Source organism: Callorhinus ursinus, unplaced genomic scaffold (assembly GCF_003265705.2).
Source record: "Callorhinus ursinus isolate GAN/ISIS: 27379988/994484 unplaced genomic scaffold, GSC_fseal_2.0 scaffold29, whole genome shotgun sequence".
In the NCBI taxonomy this organism is placed as follows: Eukaryota; Metazoa; Chordata; class Mammalia; order Carnivora; family Otariidae; genus Callorhinus; species Callorhinus ursinus.
In genome coordinates this window covers 1,104,162-1,121,507 of record NW_027397091.1, presented here as the reverse complement: position 1 = coordinate 1,121,507, position 17,346 = coordinate 1,104,162, and the positions used below count along the sequence as shown (strand labels likewise).

At 51.4% G+C, this 17,346-nt stretch overlaps 1 protein-coding gene across 1 annotated transcript; it reads left to right on the top strand.

Annotated features, from left to right (window-relative positions):
• The first annotated feature begins 1,865 nt into the window (after window positions 1-1,865).
• Window positions 1,866-12,627, top strand: DDRGK1 (DDRGK domain containing 1). The gene is made up of 9 exons (XM_025876441.2): window positions 1,866-2,035; window positions 3,199-3,405; window positions 4,864-4,976; window positions 5,186-5,287; window positions 8,299-8,421; window positions 8,712-8,750; window positions 11,385-11,441; window positions 11,954-12,002; window positions 12,327-12,627. The coding sequence occupies exons 1-9, from the start codon at window positions 1,945-1,947 to the stop codon at window positions 12,491-12,493; spliced, it is 948 nt and encodes a 315-aa protein (XP_025732226.1). The 5' UTR covers window positions 1,866-1,944; the 3' UTR covers window positions 12,494-12,627.
• The last annotated feature ends 4,719 nt before the right edge of the window (window positions 12,628-17,346 follow it).

Below are 17,346 nucleotides of genomic sequence, written 5' to 3'. Positions count from 1 at the left end.
GGAAGAGTTAGCTCTATTGACAGTTTGTTTTGACCTTCCAGAAACTTTCTGTGCATGTGCAAATTACACCCAAAAATGTAGAAAGTCTTAATTTTTAGTTTTTTTTTTAAGTTCATGTTTTTTAGAAATCTCTACACCCATGGGCTCAAACCCATGACCCTGAGATCGTGAGTTTGAATCACATGCTCTTCCAACTGAGCCAGCTAGGTGCCCCATAATTTTTAGTTTTTTTAAAGATTTTATTTATTTATTGGAGAGAGGGAGTGTGTATGTGCGTGCCTGCTTGCATGTGTGCACAAGCAGGGGGAGAGACAGAGGGAGAGGGAGAAGCAGACTCCCCGCTGAGCAGGGAGCCCAATGTGAGGCTCTATGCCAGGACACTGGGATCATGACCTGAGCCAAAGACAGATGCTTTTTTTTTTTTTTTAAAGATTTTATTTATTTGACAGAGAGAGACACAGCGAGAGCAGGAACACAAGCAGGGGGAGTGGGAGAGGGAGAAGCAGGCTTCCCGCGGAGCAGGGAGCCCGATGTGGGGCTCGATCCCAGCACCATGGGATCATGACCTGAGCCGAAGGCAGACGCTTAACCAACTGAGCCACCCAGGCGCCCTAATTTTTAGTTTTTAATAAATTTTTTATTATGGGAAATTCCACACTTAAACAGAAATGTCAAACTTACAAAAAATAGAAAAGAGCAGTATAATGAGCCCCAATATACCTATTACCCAACTTTAATAATTTTCAACATTTGCTATTTTTATTTCACCTATCCTGGCCTATTTGCTTGCTTAAAATTAAAAAATGTAAATTATGAAATATTCCAGAGTTACAGAAAATAATAAAATAGATGCAGAAGTTCCCACTATTCCAGCTTAACAAATGTTAAAATGTTCACATGGTGCCATCTTCTTTCAAATCTTCCACTTCATTGCATTGGTCCTTGGATCTTTGTGTTATCACACACACACAAAGCTTCATACTGCTCTTACGGTAGTTGCTATTTGCTTTTTCAAAAATCTTGAGTTTACATACCGTCCCCAGTATTTTTTTTTTCAAACGACTTTATTGAGGTATAATTAGTTCCGAGTTCCTAAAAATTCTTAAGAATTAAAGGGAAACTTAAATTCCCTGTGGGTACTTAAATTTTGAGTGCTCACTATGGAAAACTGGGTCAATAATTCTCGTATTAGTCTAATATGAGATAGCTAATTTTATGCTAAAATAGGTATAAAATTGCAGGTCTGGGTACAAAAATATCACAATTCATTTAAATATAAGATTTGGTCTCTTCCCCTCCCCTCTCTTCTTTTAACGAAATCATATGTCACAGATACGGGCAAAGCTCTGCCCCTAATCCCATCCATCGTTTTCCCTCCTAACACCTATCCTGAAGTTGTTTATCATTCCTAAGCAACTTTTTGTACTTTTTCTACATATGTATGTTTCTGTAAACGCTGTGATGCTGCTTAATGCTTTTAAAACACATATAAATGTTGTCTCACTGCACAAAATTGTTTGCGATAATTTCCAGTTATGAGTATTTGCAGGCCCCGAAAATTCCTCTAAGAGTAAAAAATTGAGGCGTCTCAGGGCACCTGGGCGGCTCAGTCGTTAAGTGTCTGCCTTCAGCTCAGGTCATGATCCCAGGGTCCTGGGATTCAGCCCCACATCCGGCTCCTTGCTCCGCGGGAAGCCTGCTTCTCCCTCTCCCACTCCCCCTGCTTGTGTTCCCTCTCTTGCTGTGCCTCTCTGTGAAATAAATAAAATCTTTAAGAAAAAAAAAAAAATTGCGGCGTCTACGCAGAGCGCGGCCTGGGCGGGGCCCCGGCTGGTGGGCGGAGTCTAGAATGGGAAACGGGAGGGGCCATACGGCCGTTGGGCGGGGCCCGGGAGATGCAGGGCCTCGGGGTGGAGGCGCCGGTTCCGCCTGGAAGCCGTCGTCATGGTGTCCCCCGTGGTGTACCTGGTGGCGGCGGCTCTGCTTGTCGGCCTTATCGTTTTCCTTACTCGCAGCCGGGGCCGGACGACAGCAGGTAGGAGATGCCGCCGCTCCAGGGCCGGTGGGGCCGCGTTCTCTGGCCTCCTGAGCCTTGGTAGGCCGTCGCCCGCAGCTCCTGCGCATGCGCCGTTATGCCTGGCTGGGCTGGAGAGCAGCTCGGAGCCGGATTGCGCTCGTCGCGCTTCAGGCCAGCCGCGCGCCTGCGCATACGTGCGCGTCGCGGACCCGGCGGCGAGTCGCAGTGCCGTAACCCTACTCGCGGACGGGATGGCAGCGCCCCTACACCTTTCTCCCACCCTCAAAGACAGCCTCACTCAATTCCTCTCCTCGCCTCCCGGCACTCTAGACCCAGAGGGGTCGGTCCCCTGGCGGACATGCTCCCATCCGTCATTGGGGCTGTCCCCCTGTGCGCCCCTAGGAGAGGCCGCAGGGGTGTCCCGTTCCTCCCAGGCTGGCTGCAGAGCGGGTGCCAAGAAGGCGGCACCTGAATGTTTTGTGCCTACCTACGAGCTGTAACTCCCTGAAACTCTCTCCTTACCCTTCAAAGAGAGCACCTATGCACCCTCCTCTCTCTTCTGCGCCCCGACCAGGAGCTCATGTTATCTGCCAGGGTACAGAACAGATACGCCTGTCATCCTCCATCCCCCATTTCTTGTCAGTATGTGGGGTTTGTGTATATGTCTGTGCCCCTCTCTGGACCCACAAGCTACTTCAGAGCACCTACATGCTCCAAGGGCAGGGGAGAGAGAGCTGAGGTAAGGCAGATAGCCAAGAAATCTTCCTGGAAAGGAAGCTTCAGACTTCAGGTGTGCTCCCGGTTGGCATGCCTTATAAAACTGTGGCAGGTGGTGTTAGGCAAGAAATAAATGCAGTCCTGCAGTGAGCATGCAGATGTGGTCTAGAGAAGTCAGGATGAGCTTCTCAGAGGTGCTCCTCCTGCAGGGTTCTAGTCTTCTGACAGAGCAGCTGGAAAGGTATCGACAAAGACAGGAGGAAACAGGTGATCTTGCTGCAGAAGACCAAGGTGTGGGTCTGGGTTATAAAGGCCTTTATGATCTGACAAACTGGGGCTTTGTGCATCAGGCAGCCAGAGCCTGGAGGAAGTTGAGTGGAGGGTGAGGCTTCCAGGTTGCTGCTTCCCTGCCATCAGGTGGGTTGGGCTACTAGACAGTTGTGTGATTCCTCTCTTCCCTACAGCTGGCCAAGAACCATTGCACAATGAGGAGCAGCCGGTAGTAACAGGCTCAGGGGCCCAGCCTCGGCCCCTGGAACCTGAGGAGCAGAGAGTCGGGGGCAGGCCCCGGCGCCGGAGAGACCTGGGCAGTCGCCTGCAGGCCCAGCGTCGAGCCCAGCGTGTCGCCTGGGCAGAAGTGGATGAGAATGAGGAGGAGGCCATCATTCCAGGTGAGAAGGGCCCAGCCTGGAGGAGAAAGGGGCTGGTTTAGGGCATGAAGGGTAGAAGAGTGGAGTGTGGAGCTAGAGTGTAGGAGACCTGTCTGGGAGCCAGAGGATAGGGTTGGGGGAGGGGAGACTTGGAACCCATCCGTTGGTCCCGGTTCTGGACCCTGACCCCTATTCCATTGGGCCAGCCCCCTCTTCCTTCATTTTGGCCTTCAGTGTCTAAGCAAGAGGGCAGGCGTCTTCAGATTGACCTAGAGAGTTCCTCAGCCCACTTTTTATATCCCTGCACCTTACTGGTATGGGCACAGTCATTTTCTGAGAGCTTCACCCTAGGGCCAGAGTACCTAGCCAAGAGCTTCTGCAGTTCCTGAGGTGAGGTCACCTGTAACCCTAGAAGGGTTTGAGGATGGAGACATTTTGTTGACAGAGCTTCCATATCCCTGGGAGACCAACAGAGCCCCTGGGATTGTGGGAAAAAAAATATCTCTTCTCCAGTGCTCAAACCTGGCTTGAGCCGGAGGAAGGGGCATTTGAGGCCTTTGCCCTGTACTTTTGGGAATTAGCCCCTTTGGCTCAAAAAAGAGGCACTCTGTGGTGCCATTCCTCTTGTCTCAGACTTGGGATCAGACGTCTCTGCTGCTTGGGCATTAACGGGTTTTTTTGTCTTTATTTTTTTGAAATTTATTTGAGAGAGAGCACGCACACGTGCAAGGCATGCATCGGAGCACAAGCAGGGGGAGGAGCAGAGGGGGAGGGGAAAAAGTGTGTGTGGGAGAATCTCAAGCAGTGCCGTGCTGAGCCCAGAGCCAGATGCGGGGCTTGACGAGATCATGACCTGAGCCAAACTCAAGAGTTGGACACTTAACTAACTGAGCCACCCAGGTGCCCCAACAGGTCTTTAACTTTTAGCTGGCCCTAACTTTAGGTAGTCTTGGGGTTGGAGCTGTCTTTTTGGCCAGGGGCTGAGCCTAGAACCCTCAGCAGTTCCTGACCACAGTGAGGACAATTTCAGATATGAGGCAAGGATACATTTCCCCATGAGGCCGTCCTTCCCTGGAGGTTTGGCTCAGAGACAAACCAGAGAAGTCTGCAAGCCCAAACATCCCTGCCTGTGATTTTCAGATGCTCAGATATTGGAACCTGACACCTCCCTTTTTGTGGCGATGCAGCATCTAAAATTACTATCTGTTCCCTTGCCCCATGATTCCCTCACCTTTCCCTTCCCTTACCCTCTACCCTCAACATGCCCCCCCCCCACACACACACTCTTACGTAAACAGACTCAGAGTGTTAATTTCTGCGTTCATGGTAGATGTCTGTGGAGGGCAGAGCTGGGCTACTGACATTTGCAGGTGAGAGGAACGGGATCCGCCGCCATGTGGAGAGGGACAAGGGGTAGGATGGATCCATCATCATCAGCCCTCTCTAGGACCTGACGTGTCTTTCTTTGGCCATACTCAGCCCGGGAGGAAGAAGGTATCGAGAAGCCGGTGGAAAGTCACCTGTCAGGGAAAATTGGAGCCAAGAAACTACGGAAGCTAGAGGAGAAACAGGCGCGAAAAGCCCAGCGTGAGGCAAGCAGGAGGGTTGGGGTGTGAAAGGGTCCTGCCTTCCTCATCCCCTGTCAGGCCCTCCCCTTGGGCTCTTTTCATGCTGCTTGCCTGACTGTCTCTTACAGCCTTGGTCCATGGTCTGACCCAAGCTTGGCCCCCTGGCCTGTTTGTGAGATGGGCAGGCTCTGGTGGGGGGTAGGGACGTGCTCCCTATGAAGGCCTCTCTCCAGGCAGAGGAGGCTGAGCGTGAGGAGCGGAAACGCCTCGAGTCCCAGCGGGAGGCAGAGTGGAAGAAAGAGGAGGAGCGGCTTCGCCTGGAGGAGGAACAAAAGGTGAGAGAGCCCCCCCCCCCTCCTGACCTCTGACCCATGAGCGGGCAGCCTTGCTTCTCATGCAGCTCCTTACACCTCTGACCTAGAAGATGGGCCTTGGACTGGGTTCAGGAGCAGGCCCTGGTTTATTTGGTCCCTGGACTCTAAACACAACCTGTGTAAAACCGCTGCTGAAAAGCAGAGCTAGAGACAGGCATTTTTGTGCATGTGATTTATTGAACATGCCTGAAGCATGTAAAGAAAATTGAGATGGTTGGAGTGGCTGAAACAAGATAAGCAAGAAGGAGAGAAATCAGAGAGGGAGTAGAGTCTGGATCCTAAAGGCCTTGAAGTTGTTAAAGGTCATTGTAAGGACTGATGGGTCCTGCCTGAGCCAGGGCCTGTTTAGGGCCTCACCTGAAGGAAATAGATGCTCAGAGAATGGGAACCACTGCGGTAGAGGTGGCTAATGAGCATTTGTTTGCCAGATGCTTCCTTCTTTCTGAGAACCGGTGCCCAAGAAAGGGAGCATCACAAAGGTGTGATGAGCATAAAGAGTGAGAGCCAGGGCTGCCCCAGCTAGGAAGAGCTCGCTGGTGCCTTTGGCCTCTCACTGGCCCTGCCGTCCAGGGACCCTGGACGGCAGGGAGCCTGGCTTTGGGTGCTGTAGCAAATGGGCCAGAACACAGCAGAGAAGGATCAGGGGAGATTTTACCTTTATTTTTTTACCTTTCCGAAGGTGATCCTGCCTGATGGATCTTAAATGTTCTGGGGTTCTCCTCCTCTGCACACAGTTTCCCCTGGGTTAACACCTTACCTACCCTGGTGTATTTCCCACGACCGATATCGATACATTGTCTTAACTAAACCCCACACATTATTCGGATTTCATTAATTTTCCCCCACTGTCCTTTTCCAGGGTCACTTCCAAGACGACACATTACACTTAGTTACCATGCCTCCTTAGGCTCCTCTAGGTTGTGACATTTTCTCAGATTTTCCTTGCTTTTAATGATCTTGATAGTTTTGAGGAGTATTGGGCAAATATTTTATAGAATATTCCTCAGTTTGCACGACTGATTTTTTTTTTTTTTCTCGTGGTTAGACTGGGGTTATGGATTTTTGGGAAGAAGATCACAGGAAGTGCCATTCTTTTTTTTTTTTTTAAGATTTTATTTATTTATTTGAGAGAGAGAGAGAGTACATGAGAGGGGGGAAGGTCAGAGGGAGAAGCAGACTCCCTGCTGAGCAGGGAGCCTGATGCAGGACTCGATCCTGGGACTCCAGGATCATGATCTGAGCCGAAGGCAGTCGCTTAACCAACTGAGCCATCCAGGCGCCCCTGAAGTGCCATTCTTGATGTAGCATATGAAGGATACGTGTTGTCAACTTGACTTGTCATAACTGATATTAACCTGGATCGCTTGGCTCAGGTTTTATTTGCCAGATTTGTCTGCTGTAATGTTACTTCCTCCTTCCTGTAGTTCTTTGGAAATAAGTCACTATGTGCAGCCCGCACTTAAGGGGTGGGGAGTTATTCTCCACCTTCTCAAGAGCAGAGTATGCAAAGTATCAGGAATTTTTTTGTACGGAAGATTTACCTTTCTTCCCTGTGTATATATTTAACTGTTTATACCAACGTGGACTCGTGGATATTAGTTTTGTGCACTGCGTTATGATCTGATATTATCTTATTTATCTTGTTATGTAGGTCATCAGGAGCTCTTGCAGTTGGTCCCCATGTACCTTTGACGTAACCTCATTGTTTTGTTTTCTGAGTACTCTCTTACTTTTTGGCATTGCAAGATGCTCCAGGCTTATTTTGTATATTCCCTGTCCCAGCTTTAGCTACGTGTTTTTTTTTTTTTTAAAGATTTTATTTATTTGAGAGAGAGAGAATGAGAGAGAGAGAGAGAGCACATGAGAGGGGGGAGGGTCAGAGGGAGAAGCAGACTCCCCGCTGAGCAGGGAGCCCGATGCGGGACTCGATCCCGGGACTCCAGGATCATGACCCGAGCCGAAGGCAGTCGCTTAACCAACTGAGCCACCCAGGCACCCTAGCTACGTGTTTTAAAAAATCTTTTTGACAGCTGTGGAAAATAGGATGACGTGGAGGGAAGCTATGGCACTAGCTGGTGGTGGTGATGGGGTGACATGGATGGACTGAGAAGTTTTCCGGAAGTTGAAGGCAGAAGTGGTAGATAGGACTTTATTTCTGACCAGCGGGCCATATGGCTGTATGACTCACTGAGCCAGGGACCCAGGAGGAAGACCGGACGTGTGGGGAGTAGATCACAGGGTCTCTCTGGGACATACTCAACTCGAGGTGCCTGTAAGATGGCCCACGTGGGTGTGTCACGGAGGAGAGATTTGGGGCAGGGGTACAACTGTGGCAGTCACTGGCAGGGAGGTGGTTGTTGATGCTGTGGGCATGGCGAGGTGGCCTGAGGAAGGGGAGGATGGAGGAGGGACAGGGCTGAGCAATGGAGGAGGTGAGGAGAATGGCCCAAGGAGCAAGAGGAAACCCAAGAAAGGGTGGGATCTGCTAGCCCAGCAAGGGAAGAGGAAAAGGTCGGTTCTCCCCAGCACCACTGAGAGGACAGGGTTATGAGGCTGACGGCTGTCCCTTGGATTTGGTGGGATGGATGGTGGCTGAGGCCGTAGCACTTGTTTCGGTGGGGTTGAGTATCAGAAGCCAGACTGGAGTGGGTGGGAGGGGTGAATGGATGATGAGGAAGTGGAGCCTGCGTGTTTGTCCACAGAGTTTGGACATGACAGGAAAGGGGGGTGGTCATTGGCAGGATTTTAGAGGAGAGGGGGCTGAGCAGCACACGTCTGGGAGGTCATGGAACTGATGAGAAGAGGGGCCTCTGCCTGTAGCTCATCTTGGGGTTGAGTGAGCAGTGTCTTGAAGGAACTCTGTCCCTGAGAAAGGGCCGGACTATATGCCCTGGTGCCCTGTGGGGGCAGCAGAGCCCAGAACAGGGATGGGGTGGGCATCCGCCCCCAGTGTACCTGACTCTTGTCCACAGGAGGAGGAAGAGAGGAAAGCCCGGGAGGAGCAGGCCCAGCGGGAGCACGAGGAGTACCTGAAACTGAAGGAAGCCTTCGTGGTGGAGGAGGAAGGTGTGGGCGAGACCATGACTGAGGAACAGGTGGGCCCGCTTCCCCTGGAGAGCTCATCTCTGCCCGCCAAGCCCTCCACCCCATGCCAAACACCCCATCATTCCCTGCCTGCCGCCCTTGTCAGGCATTGAGAGGTGCGTGGGCATCAGGCCCAGCAGGCTCTAGTGGCCAGAGGCCTTGTCCCCAGGAGAGGAGGCAGTGCCTCCGCACCCCTCACTGTGGGAAGCTCTGCTCACGCAGATGGCAGGCAGGTGGGTAGGCATAGACCCCTGTAGCCCCTGCAAGGGGGACACTTACCCCAATTTCTCTGCTCCTCTAGTCCCACAGCTTCCTGACTGAGTTCATCAACTACATTAAGGTAAGAAGCCACAGGACAGAGCCTGGGCGTCAGCTTCCTGCGTCACGCGTGTGTGTGGTGTGTGCGCGTGTGTGCGTGTGTGTCATGTGCACTCTCTGGGCGTGGAGGGAGTGGATCTCATGCCGGAGTGGGCAGGGGACCTGGGAGTCTGAGCTGCCTGGTCCTGGCCATAAGAGCCCCTTCTTTGACAGTGGAGAGGGACCTGGTCTGTGTGGGAGGCCTGAGCCTTCAATCACTTCCTCACATTCAGGGTTTGACAGCCTCCTTGCTCCTCAGACCCCATGCTCAGTGAGTCACTGTGTTTTCAAGTTTCTTCACATGTGTTTTCTGTCAGTTCTGTCACACTGAGGCTCTGCTGAGTTGAAACAAGCATCCCCTGCCACGTGTTCTTGATCAGGAACTTGGGTCTTCAGGGAAACAGGATGATGTTTCCTTTGGAATCTAGGGCGGGGCAACACGTGTGGCCCCCTCTGTCTGTAGCCATGCTGGGTACTGCTCCAGGTTGCATAAGCACGTCCTGCTCTGCTTTGCTGCTAAGCAACTTCTCTCCCACGAAAGATGCGACGAGGGGAGAGGTTTTCAAGTGCAGCTCAGAGGTGCAGAGGCGGCTGAGGGAAGGAGTGCAGAGGGAGTGGGGGCGGTGGAGGGGGTGCTATTAGGGGGTGCCAAGGAGCCAGGCCTTGCATAATCCTCCCCCCAGCCCTTCCAAAGGGAGCAGGGTTCAAACTCCCAGTGGTAAGGGGCTGGGCTCATAGCCCGGGGGCCTGGTATTCCTGTGGGGGGGAGAGCTCATTTCCCTCTGATGGAACCCTTTTCCACCCTGACACACTCGGGGGCTGACAGAACATCTCCCACACTTTTCCTGCTGCTGTTTGGAACTCGCCATCCCCACCTACCCAGCGGGCAGCGGCAGGTCTTGAGTCTGCCCTCCAGAAAGCCCTCGTCCACAGTTTCAGCTCCCCTTCTCCTCTGCAGAGACTTGAGTAGAGGTCCTAGGGGACAAGTCCAGGCCTTGCTTTCAGAGGCTCTCTGGAGAGGCCATTTTCTGGGCTTCTCCAGACTCTTCCGGACTATAGAAGTCTTTCCAGCCTGTGTAGGCTGATCCTCCTAGAGCTGCTGTCTTCAGGAAGAAGGAGGATTTCCAGAATTCAGCCCACCTGCCTTCTTCCAGGCTCCAGAGGAATGGGCCCTTTAATCCTGGGATTTCAGAACTGGAGGCATGTTTTTGTGCCGGGCATAGTTTATGTGCAGCGTAGGCCTAACCTGCTCTTCTCGATCCTCTCTCCCTTCTGAGCGGGCCTGAGTGGGTTGGTTGGTTTTCGTAAACGCACTTCTGGCCCTAGCACCCCCTCAGGCCAGGTCTTCAGGGACAGCTGGGGCGACTCTGTGGTCCCATTCTGAGCTGTCACTGAGAACCCAGTGTCTGCTCCCTGCTTTGTAGGTAGAGGCCGGCTGGCCAGGTCACCTTGTGCTTGCCACCCCCCGGCCCGACCGCCGCTCACTTGCCTCCCTGCTGGCACATTCATTTTGGCATTTTGAACAGTCACATGCCATTTGCAGCTGAGGAGGCATCACCGTGTCACTCCTCCCCCAGCTCATTTGCTATGGAAGATTCCTGGAAATGCAATTTATGGAAACGCAAATGACCGCCCTCTCTCAAGTCACGTGCTGTCTGTCTGTGGGGGAGGCAGGGCAGATGCCTGCGTAGGACCCAGCGGTGGACCCTGGGCCGCACCCCCAGCCCCCACCAGGAACTAAAGTTTCTACCAAGGGGGTGAGGGAAGCACGTGGAGCATGGCCGTGTGTGGAAGGCCCTGAGCAGATTGAGTGACAGTGATTGTAAGGGTGGACACGGTGCCTCAGGAGCGTGAAGAGGATGGTGAGCAGCGTGGCGTGTCGGGGTGGGGAGCTCTAGGCCAAGGCGGCAGTGAGCAGAGGTGAGGCAGGAGCGAGCTGCCCCTCTCCTACCAGGACCCTGGCTCATCGGGGCTTCTCATCTGCTCTCTCCTTGTCCACATTCCTGCCTCTCTTCTCACCGGCTCTGAGCTCAAGGGCAGGAGCGGTGTTTTGTTCACCACTGCGCGCCCCACGTTTCTCAGCTCCTCGTCCTGGCCGGTCCTCAGCCAACACAGGTCCTAGTGACGGTGGTTTAATAAGCTTTTGGCACTTGTCAGCCCCTCCCTTCATCTCTGTGGTGCGTCTCCTTCCAGCCTGTTCACAGTGTTAGAATGCTTCGGCCGGGTGCAGAGGAGAAGGTAGCAGCTGTGCTCGACTCTCCATGGGTGCCTGTGTCCCAGGGTATCCCCAGGCCAGGACGGGACTCTTGGGGCAGGTAGTGGTTTGGGCAGATCCCTCCCAGTAAGCAGGGGTATGAGAGAGTCGATGAGTGAGTGAGTGTGTGTGTGTGTGTCTGTGTGTCTGTGTGTGTCTGTGTGTGTCTGTGTGTCTGTGTGTGTCTGTGTACACGTACACATACAGGCAGCTGGGAGAGCGTGAGTAGTGTGTGAGGGAAACAAGGCTCTCCCTTGGGAGCATGGAACCTGCTTAGCCAGCCACCCAGAGCAGAACAGGTGGGTGTACCAACCTCAGAGGGCTCTTGTGCTGAGAGGCTTTCTCCTCTCCCCCTCTTTGCAGCAGTCCAAGGTTGTGCTCTTGGAAGACCTGGCTTCCCAGGTGGGCCTGAGGACTCAGGTAAGCCCTTGAAGGTGGCCTGCTCTGTGGAATGTGGCCATGGGGTCTATACGGCTGTCAGAGGGGGACTGCCTTAAAGATGGGGAGTCTTAAGGCCCTCAAGCAAGAGTAGACTGTAGGAATTTTTTGGCACCCCAGGAATCTTGTTTTTTGGCTAGACAGAAGAAAAAGAAAAAAGCCCAAACCCCATCACTCCAGCGGCCCCTGTAAGCGAGGCAGCCCAAACCCAGTTACCTTGACAACTCTCTTGCAAACAGGCTGCGTCAGCCTTCACAGCCAAATGTCCCCACCACTCCCCTCCTGCCTTGAAGAAAGCCTCTCTTGGGGGTCTTACAGGGCCCCGGGACCACGGCCCTGTCTCTCCTGAGCCCCTCCAGAGGAGAAACAAAGAGTCACACTGGGGATGGCCATGAGAAGGAGAGAAGGAGATTTGACTGTGGTGGGAGGGAGAGTGCAGCTGTCTTTTGGGACGGAAGTGCCCATCTCTGCTCTGAGACCTCTTCTCCTCATAGGATACCATAAACCGCATCCAGGACCTGCTGGCTGAAGGAACTCTGACAGGTGAGGGGGTGAGAGTCAGTCACCATAGGCCCTGGCCTTGGGGTGTGTCTAGCCACAGAGGGCCTGCAGGGATTTGTTGCAGAGGCAGGACGACTCCCCCCCTCAGCCCTGGGTGGGGAAGTGATGTGCAGGAGGGGCGCTGAGCAGAGGGAGATGCCCAGGCCTGGGAGTGGCTCAGGGTGACAGGGACAGGCCAGGGGAGCCCAGTCAGGTAGGCAGGCCTGGAGGGCTCTGAGCCAGTTGAGAAGGGGTGGGGGGGGCATTTTCAGGCAGTGTCGGGGAGGGGGCCCTAGAGGGCTCAGCCCCACAATCCTGTCCCCACAGGTGTGATTGACGACCGGGGCAAGTTCATCTACATAACCCCCGAGGAACTGGCTGCCGTGGCTAACTTCATCCGACAGCGGGGCCGGGTGTCCATCACTGAGCTTGCCCAGGCCAGCAACTCCCTCATCGCCTGGGGCCAGGAGCCCCCTGTCCAGTCCCCAGCCTGACCTAGCTCTTGCCTTTTGGACTGGGAGCTAGCACAGCCTACCTGGCTGTACAACTTGAACCCTCCCCTCCACCCTCGGGGAGAGATGGAATGTGGCCAGGCAGTTATAGATTAAAGGCCTGTGAGCACTGCTGAGCTTGGTGTGGCTTGGTGTGACAGAAGGCCTGGCCTGGGATCGCAGGTGAGCAAGTGAAGTCTAGTCCTCAGAACAAATCTTGGGGGTGAATGGGAGGAGACTGTGGAGGCAGATGAAAGTTCCATTCTTACCATGCATTCATTTGTTGAAACAGAATATTGAGCATTTATTGTGTTCCTTTGTACCCTACAAAGATGAGGATTTCTTTCCCTCCCCCGCTTCCCAGAGCAAAAGTGAGCAACATCTCTCCTAACTGGGGAGGAAGGTCTCACTGTTGGTTATATGGATGGTTTCAGGAGTCCTACAGAGGACTGAGAGCCCTTAAGGAGAAGAGGGAAGTGCCAAGGATAGAGTCCTAAGGAACATCAGCCTTTGAGAGGGAGGGAAGGGAGGGACAGAGGCTAGGCAGGTAGAAGGGAGCAAGGAACCTGCTTGAGCTGGATAGAGTGGTGCAGTGGAGAGATGCCCTTCCTACAGTCTATCCCATGAATTTAGCTCTCTATCCTGGACAGAAAGTTTAAACGGTGTGGGTGATTCCACCCACTGGTGGATGTAAGGACCATATGCTTAGGAGTGGGTGTGATGGGAGATGTCTCTCTCCTATAGGGTCAGTCACTCCGGTTCCCGTGGGCTGTTCGGGGCGTGAGCATCCTGCTGTGCTGAGGGTGAGGCATGGGTTTAAATGTGTATTTTTTATGCAAGGTTGCCCCTAAACATAGACCACCTACTTCTTCTGCCTGGTAGAGGAGGCAGCTTTCTGTTCGCACCCTGGAGGAAATGGTCTATGGAGATGGTGATGGAGACAGGACATCAGGCCGTAGGGTAGAGCCTTCCTGAGTGTCATCAAGGATGATTTTGACTCACTTGGTGCCATAAATATTAACTGTAGTGCTTAAATTCTAAGTGAGGCGTGACTACTGCTTCTGTCAGCTACAGGCACTCGGAGTCACCTGGAGCTAGGAAGGGCCACGTGCATTGTTTGGAACGCCATCTGGGAGCCCACAGTCCAGTAGGAGAGGGAAGAAACAGAGAAAGGTACTGGCAGTATGAGAAAGAAACATAAAATTATAAAGGGAAAAGAAAGCTTACAGTCTGAGTGATGCTTCTGAGCTCTGGTTGCTCATTAGAAGCCCCTGGGGAGTTGTCAGCAGTGTCATGCCAGGCTGCATCCTGAACCAGTGGAATCAGAATCTCTGGGGGTGGGACCCAGGCAGCATCAGTGGGAGATTCCAGCGGGCGCCTAGGTTGAGAAGGTGGTGGGGGTGGGGTGGAGAGACAGGCCATCAAGTTACAAGTAATTAAAATCTCCTCTGGAAAGGGCTTCTCCCAGAGCAAGACAGCAGCTCCAGGTCTCCTCCACCCTTTCCCTCCACCCTCAGCCACTGCCATCCAGGCAGCAGGAGGACTGTAGCAGCTCCAGCTCCTCATTCCACCCTCCCTCCACAGGCCAGGAGGGAGGAAGAGGCACATCCCTTTCTCACATCCTGGAAGCCTTCTAAAACCCCTTATGTCCCAAGGGCTTAGTGTGGAGGAGAAAACCTATGACCCTTTGTGCATTTTTTAGCGATCAATCCACTAATCTAAGAAATTTATCAAATGAGCAGTTCTTGAAATAGTGATTAACTTTTTTCTAAGTGCGTATAAACCGCTTTCACAATAAATGGAAACTTTCAGGTTTAACCACTCATAATTTTTCAAGCATTTAAACAATTATTACTTAAATATTCTCAGCATTTAAAGTCCCCAAATTTAATGTATAGAATTATTTTAAATGCTTTAACATCTCAAACAGTAGACCCGACACATCTAGTAGTAGTAGAACAATGACATTATTGATCTTTGTGTGTAATACTGAAACTGATCATAAACATCTCAGTACCATGGATTTACATTTGCTTATTTACTAGCTCTGGTTTTATTTCTTTTTCTTCCTGAGGGTACAGTTTTCACTTCTCTTGGAGCCCCAGGGTGATTATCTCAGGTTGCTGAGAATGTATATATGAAAGATGAAGAAGCAGAGACCCAAGACTTGACCTTGACTGTGACCCTGAGTCCTTTAGTTGTGTGGCCCCTTTTGTTCACCGACTAAGCCACCCAGGCACCCCACTCCTCTATTTTTATATTGAAAGTTTCTTACAACAAAAAGCTTAAAACTAAACACAAGGCGGGGGGCGGGTTGTGCCGGGGTGGCTCAGTCAGTTAAGCATCTGCCTTCGGTTCAGGTCATGATCTCATGGTCCTGGGATGGAGCCCCATGTCAGGCTCCCTGCTCGGTGGGGAGCCTGCTTCTTCCTCATGCTGTCTCTTGCTCACTTGCTCTAGCTCTATCTCAAATAAATAAATAAAATCTTTAAGAATAAATAAACACAAGGGGGCCTGGCTGGCTCAAGTCGATGGAGCATGTGACTCTTGATCTCAGGGTTGTGAGTTCAAGCCCCATGTTAGGTGTAGAGATTACTTAAAAATAATTTTTTTTTCAATTTGAAAGTAGTCCTTTATTAATTGACCAGATTACAGAAGTAATCATGGTAGATACTTTAGTTCGTCCTTCTAATAGGCCTATTGATGCGGTCTTCCCTGTGGCCAGCATCTCCACCTTCCACAAAATAGGTGGTCCTTTTCTTCAGTCCCTCTCATGGAGAAGATAATTTGAAGGGCCTAAAAATAAAATATTTTAAAAAATAAATAGGGGCACCAGGGTGGTGCAGTCAGTTGAGTGTCTGACTCTTGATTTCAGCTCAGGTCGTGATCTCGGGGTTGTGGGACCAAGCCCTATGTCGGGCTCTGCTGGGTGCAGAGTCTGCTTGATATTCTTTCTCCCTCTCCTTCTGGCCCTCCCACTTGTGTGTGTGCTCTCTCTCTCTCTAAAATAAATCATTTTAAAGTAAATAAATAAACACAATGAGCCCTAGATGGCCTCATGATCTTGGCTCAAAGTAAGCTTCAGAAAAGGGGATAAAAAAGCTGGGTCCTGTGAGGCCACCAGTAGTCTCCCCATTCACCTGGCAATCGAGTGACCCCCAGGCTACCCGGTGGCACCAGTGCAGGATGCACTGGATCTTTGTAACACTAGTTATTTAACACATTCAAAGTGTGTTTAAAAAAGCAAAACTAAAATTAAAATCTGCGGAGAGCCTACTGAGTACGAGGCAGGATGCTAAGCACCCCAGGGAATTGCAGTGAGCAAAACATGACCCTAGCCACGAGTGGGGGATGGGGCAGTGGTACTAATCTGATAGGGAGACCAGCCAGCAAGTGCATGGCCAAACACTGATCTACAAGAAGGACTGGTGGCTCACAAGGAGAGGCCTTCTGGGCTGAGGGGAGGACAGGTGTGACAATGTAAAGGCTTGTGATTCACTGAGGGGACGTGGAATGTTGGCTGGAGGAACAGGAAAGCCTGGGGCAAAGGAGAGAGTAGGTGGAAAGGGAGGTTGGGACCTGGTTGGGAAGGGCAGGGATTACTGAGCCCAGAAATATGGGTGATATTTGATGGGGGGGGGTGTGTTAATAGTGTTTCAAATGAGTAACTCATTTTTTTTAAAGATTTTATTAGAGGGGGAGAGAGCGCGCACAAGCAGGAGGAAGGGCAGGGGAAGAAGCAGGCTCCCTGTGGAGCAGGGAGCCTGATGCAGTGCTCCATCCTGGAACCCAGGAGCGTGACCGGAGCTGAAGGCAGAGGCTCAACCGCCCCAAGTAACTCATTTCTTAACCCCCCTTTGCAATCCCACAAACTATCATTACTCCATCAGCCCCTCCTTCTACACCCCCATTGTACCATCATCAGAGGGTACCACCTCAAGCCTTCACAAGTGCTTGCCCCAGACATCTCCCGTCCCAAGCCCCAGCCCCAAGATCAGAGACAACTATTCCACTAAGGCTGTTTTTTTCAAACTTATTTGACAGTATCTCTTAGTAAGAAACCATTTTTTATTGAGGACTTAGTCCATGTTTGTATGCCCGTGCATAGAGATAACTGCAGCTAAGGTGTCCAAGTGCTTTGCTTAGTGTGGTTAATGCATGTTGGCATTTGCTTCCCTAATCTGTGCAACTACTCACGGTGAGTACATTGATTTCATAACCCACTAACAGAACTCAGCCTACAGTTTGGAAAACAGCGTTCTAAGGAGCTTGTTCCTTTTCCGTTGAGGACTGGGCCAAGGATCAGTATCTGGGTGTAGAGTTGTGATCATATATAACTTGGTAGTCACGGGGTTGTACCAAAAACAATTTAGACTACGGCAGTGATGCCAAAAAATAGTTTTACTTGGTTTATCCTGACACCATACATAATTTTTGGCTTATTATACATTATTTGATTACTCATTACAGCAAAATGCATAAGGCAACCTTAGAACCTATCAAATACTGTGACATTAAACTTGTTTAAATATGACCTTCTGAGGCGCCTGAGTGGCTCAGTCGGTTGAGTGTCTGCCTTCAGCTCAGGTCATGATCTCAGGGTCCTGGGATCAAGCCCCACGTCGGGCTCCTTGCTCAGTGGGGAGTCTGCTTATCCCTCTCCCTTTGTCTCCTGGCTCTCGCTCTCACTCTCCATCTCAAATAAATAAATAAAATCTTTAAAAAAGTAATAAATAAATATGACCTTTTGCACATAACCTGTTAGATATACTGGCTGGTTTTAGTCATTTTTAACTTTCTTAAGTTTCTAATGTAGTGACACAAAAACTAAAACTAGTAATGCTCCAACTGTATTG

Bases quoted from the DNA above. Each gene is read 5' to 3' on its own strand.
- DDRGK1 (XM_025876441.2), top strand. From the start codon at position 1,945: ATGGTGTCCCCCGTGGTGTACCTGGTGGCGGCGGCTCTGCTTGTCGGC. The intron at 4,977-5,185 runs GCAAGCAGGAGG...GCCTCTCTCCAG, and splicing joins CGCGAAAAGCCCAGCGTGAG to GCAGAGGAGGCTGAGCGTGA. The intron at 8,751-11,384 runs GTAAGAAGCCAC...CCCTCTTTGCAG, and splicing joins AGTTCATCAACTACATTAAG to CAGTCCAAGGTTGTGCTCTT.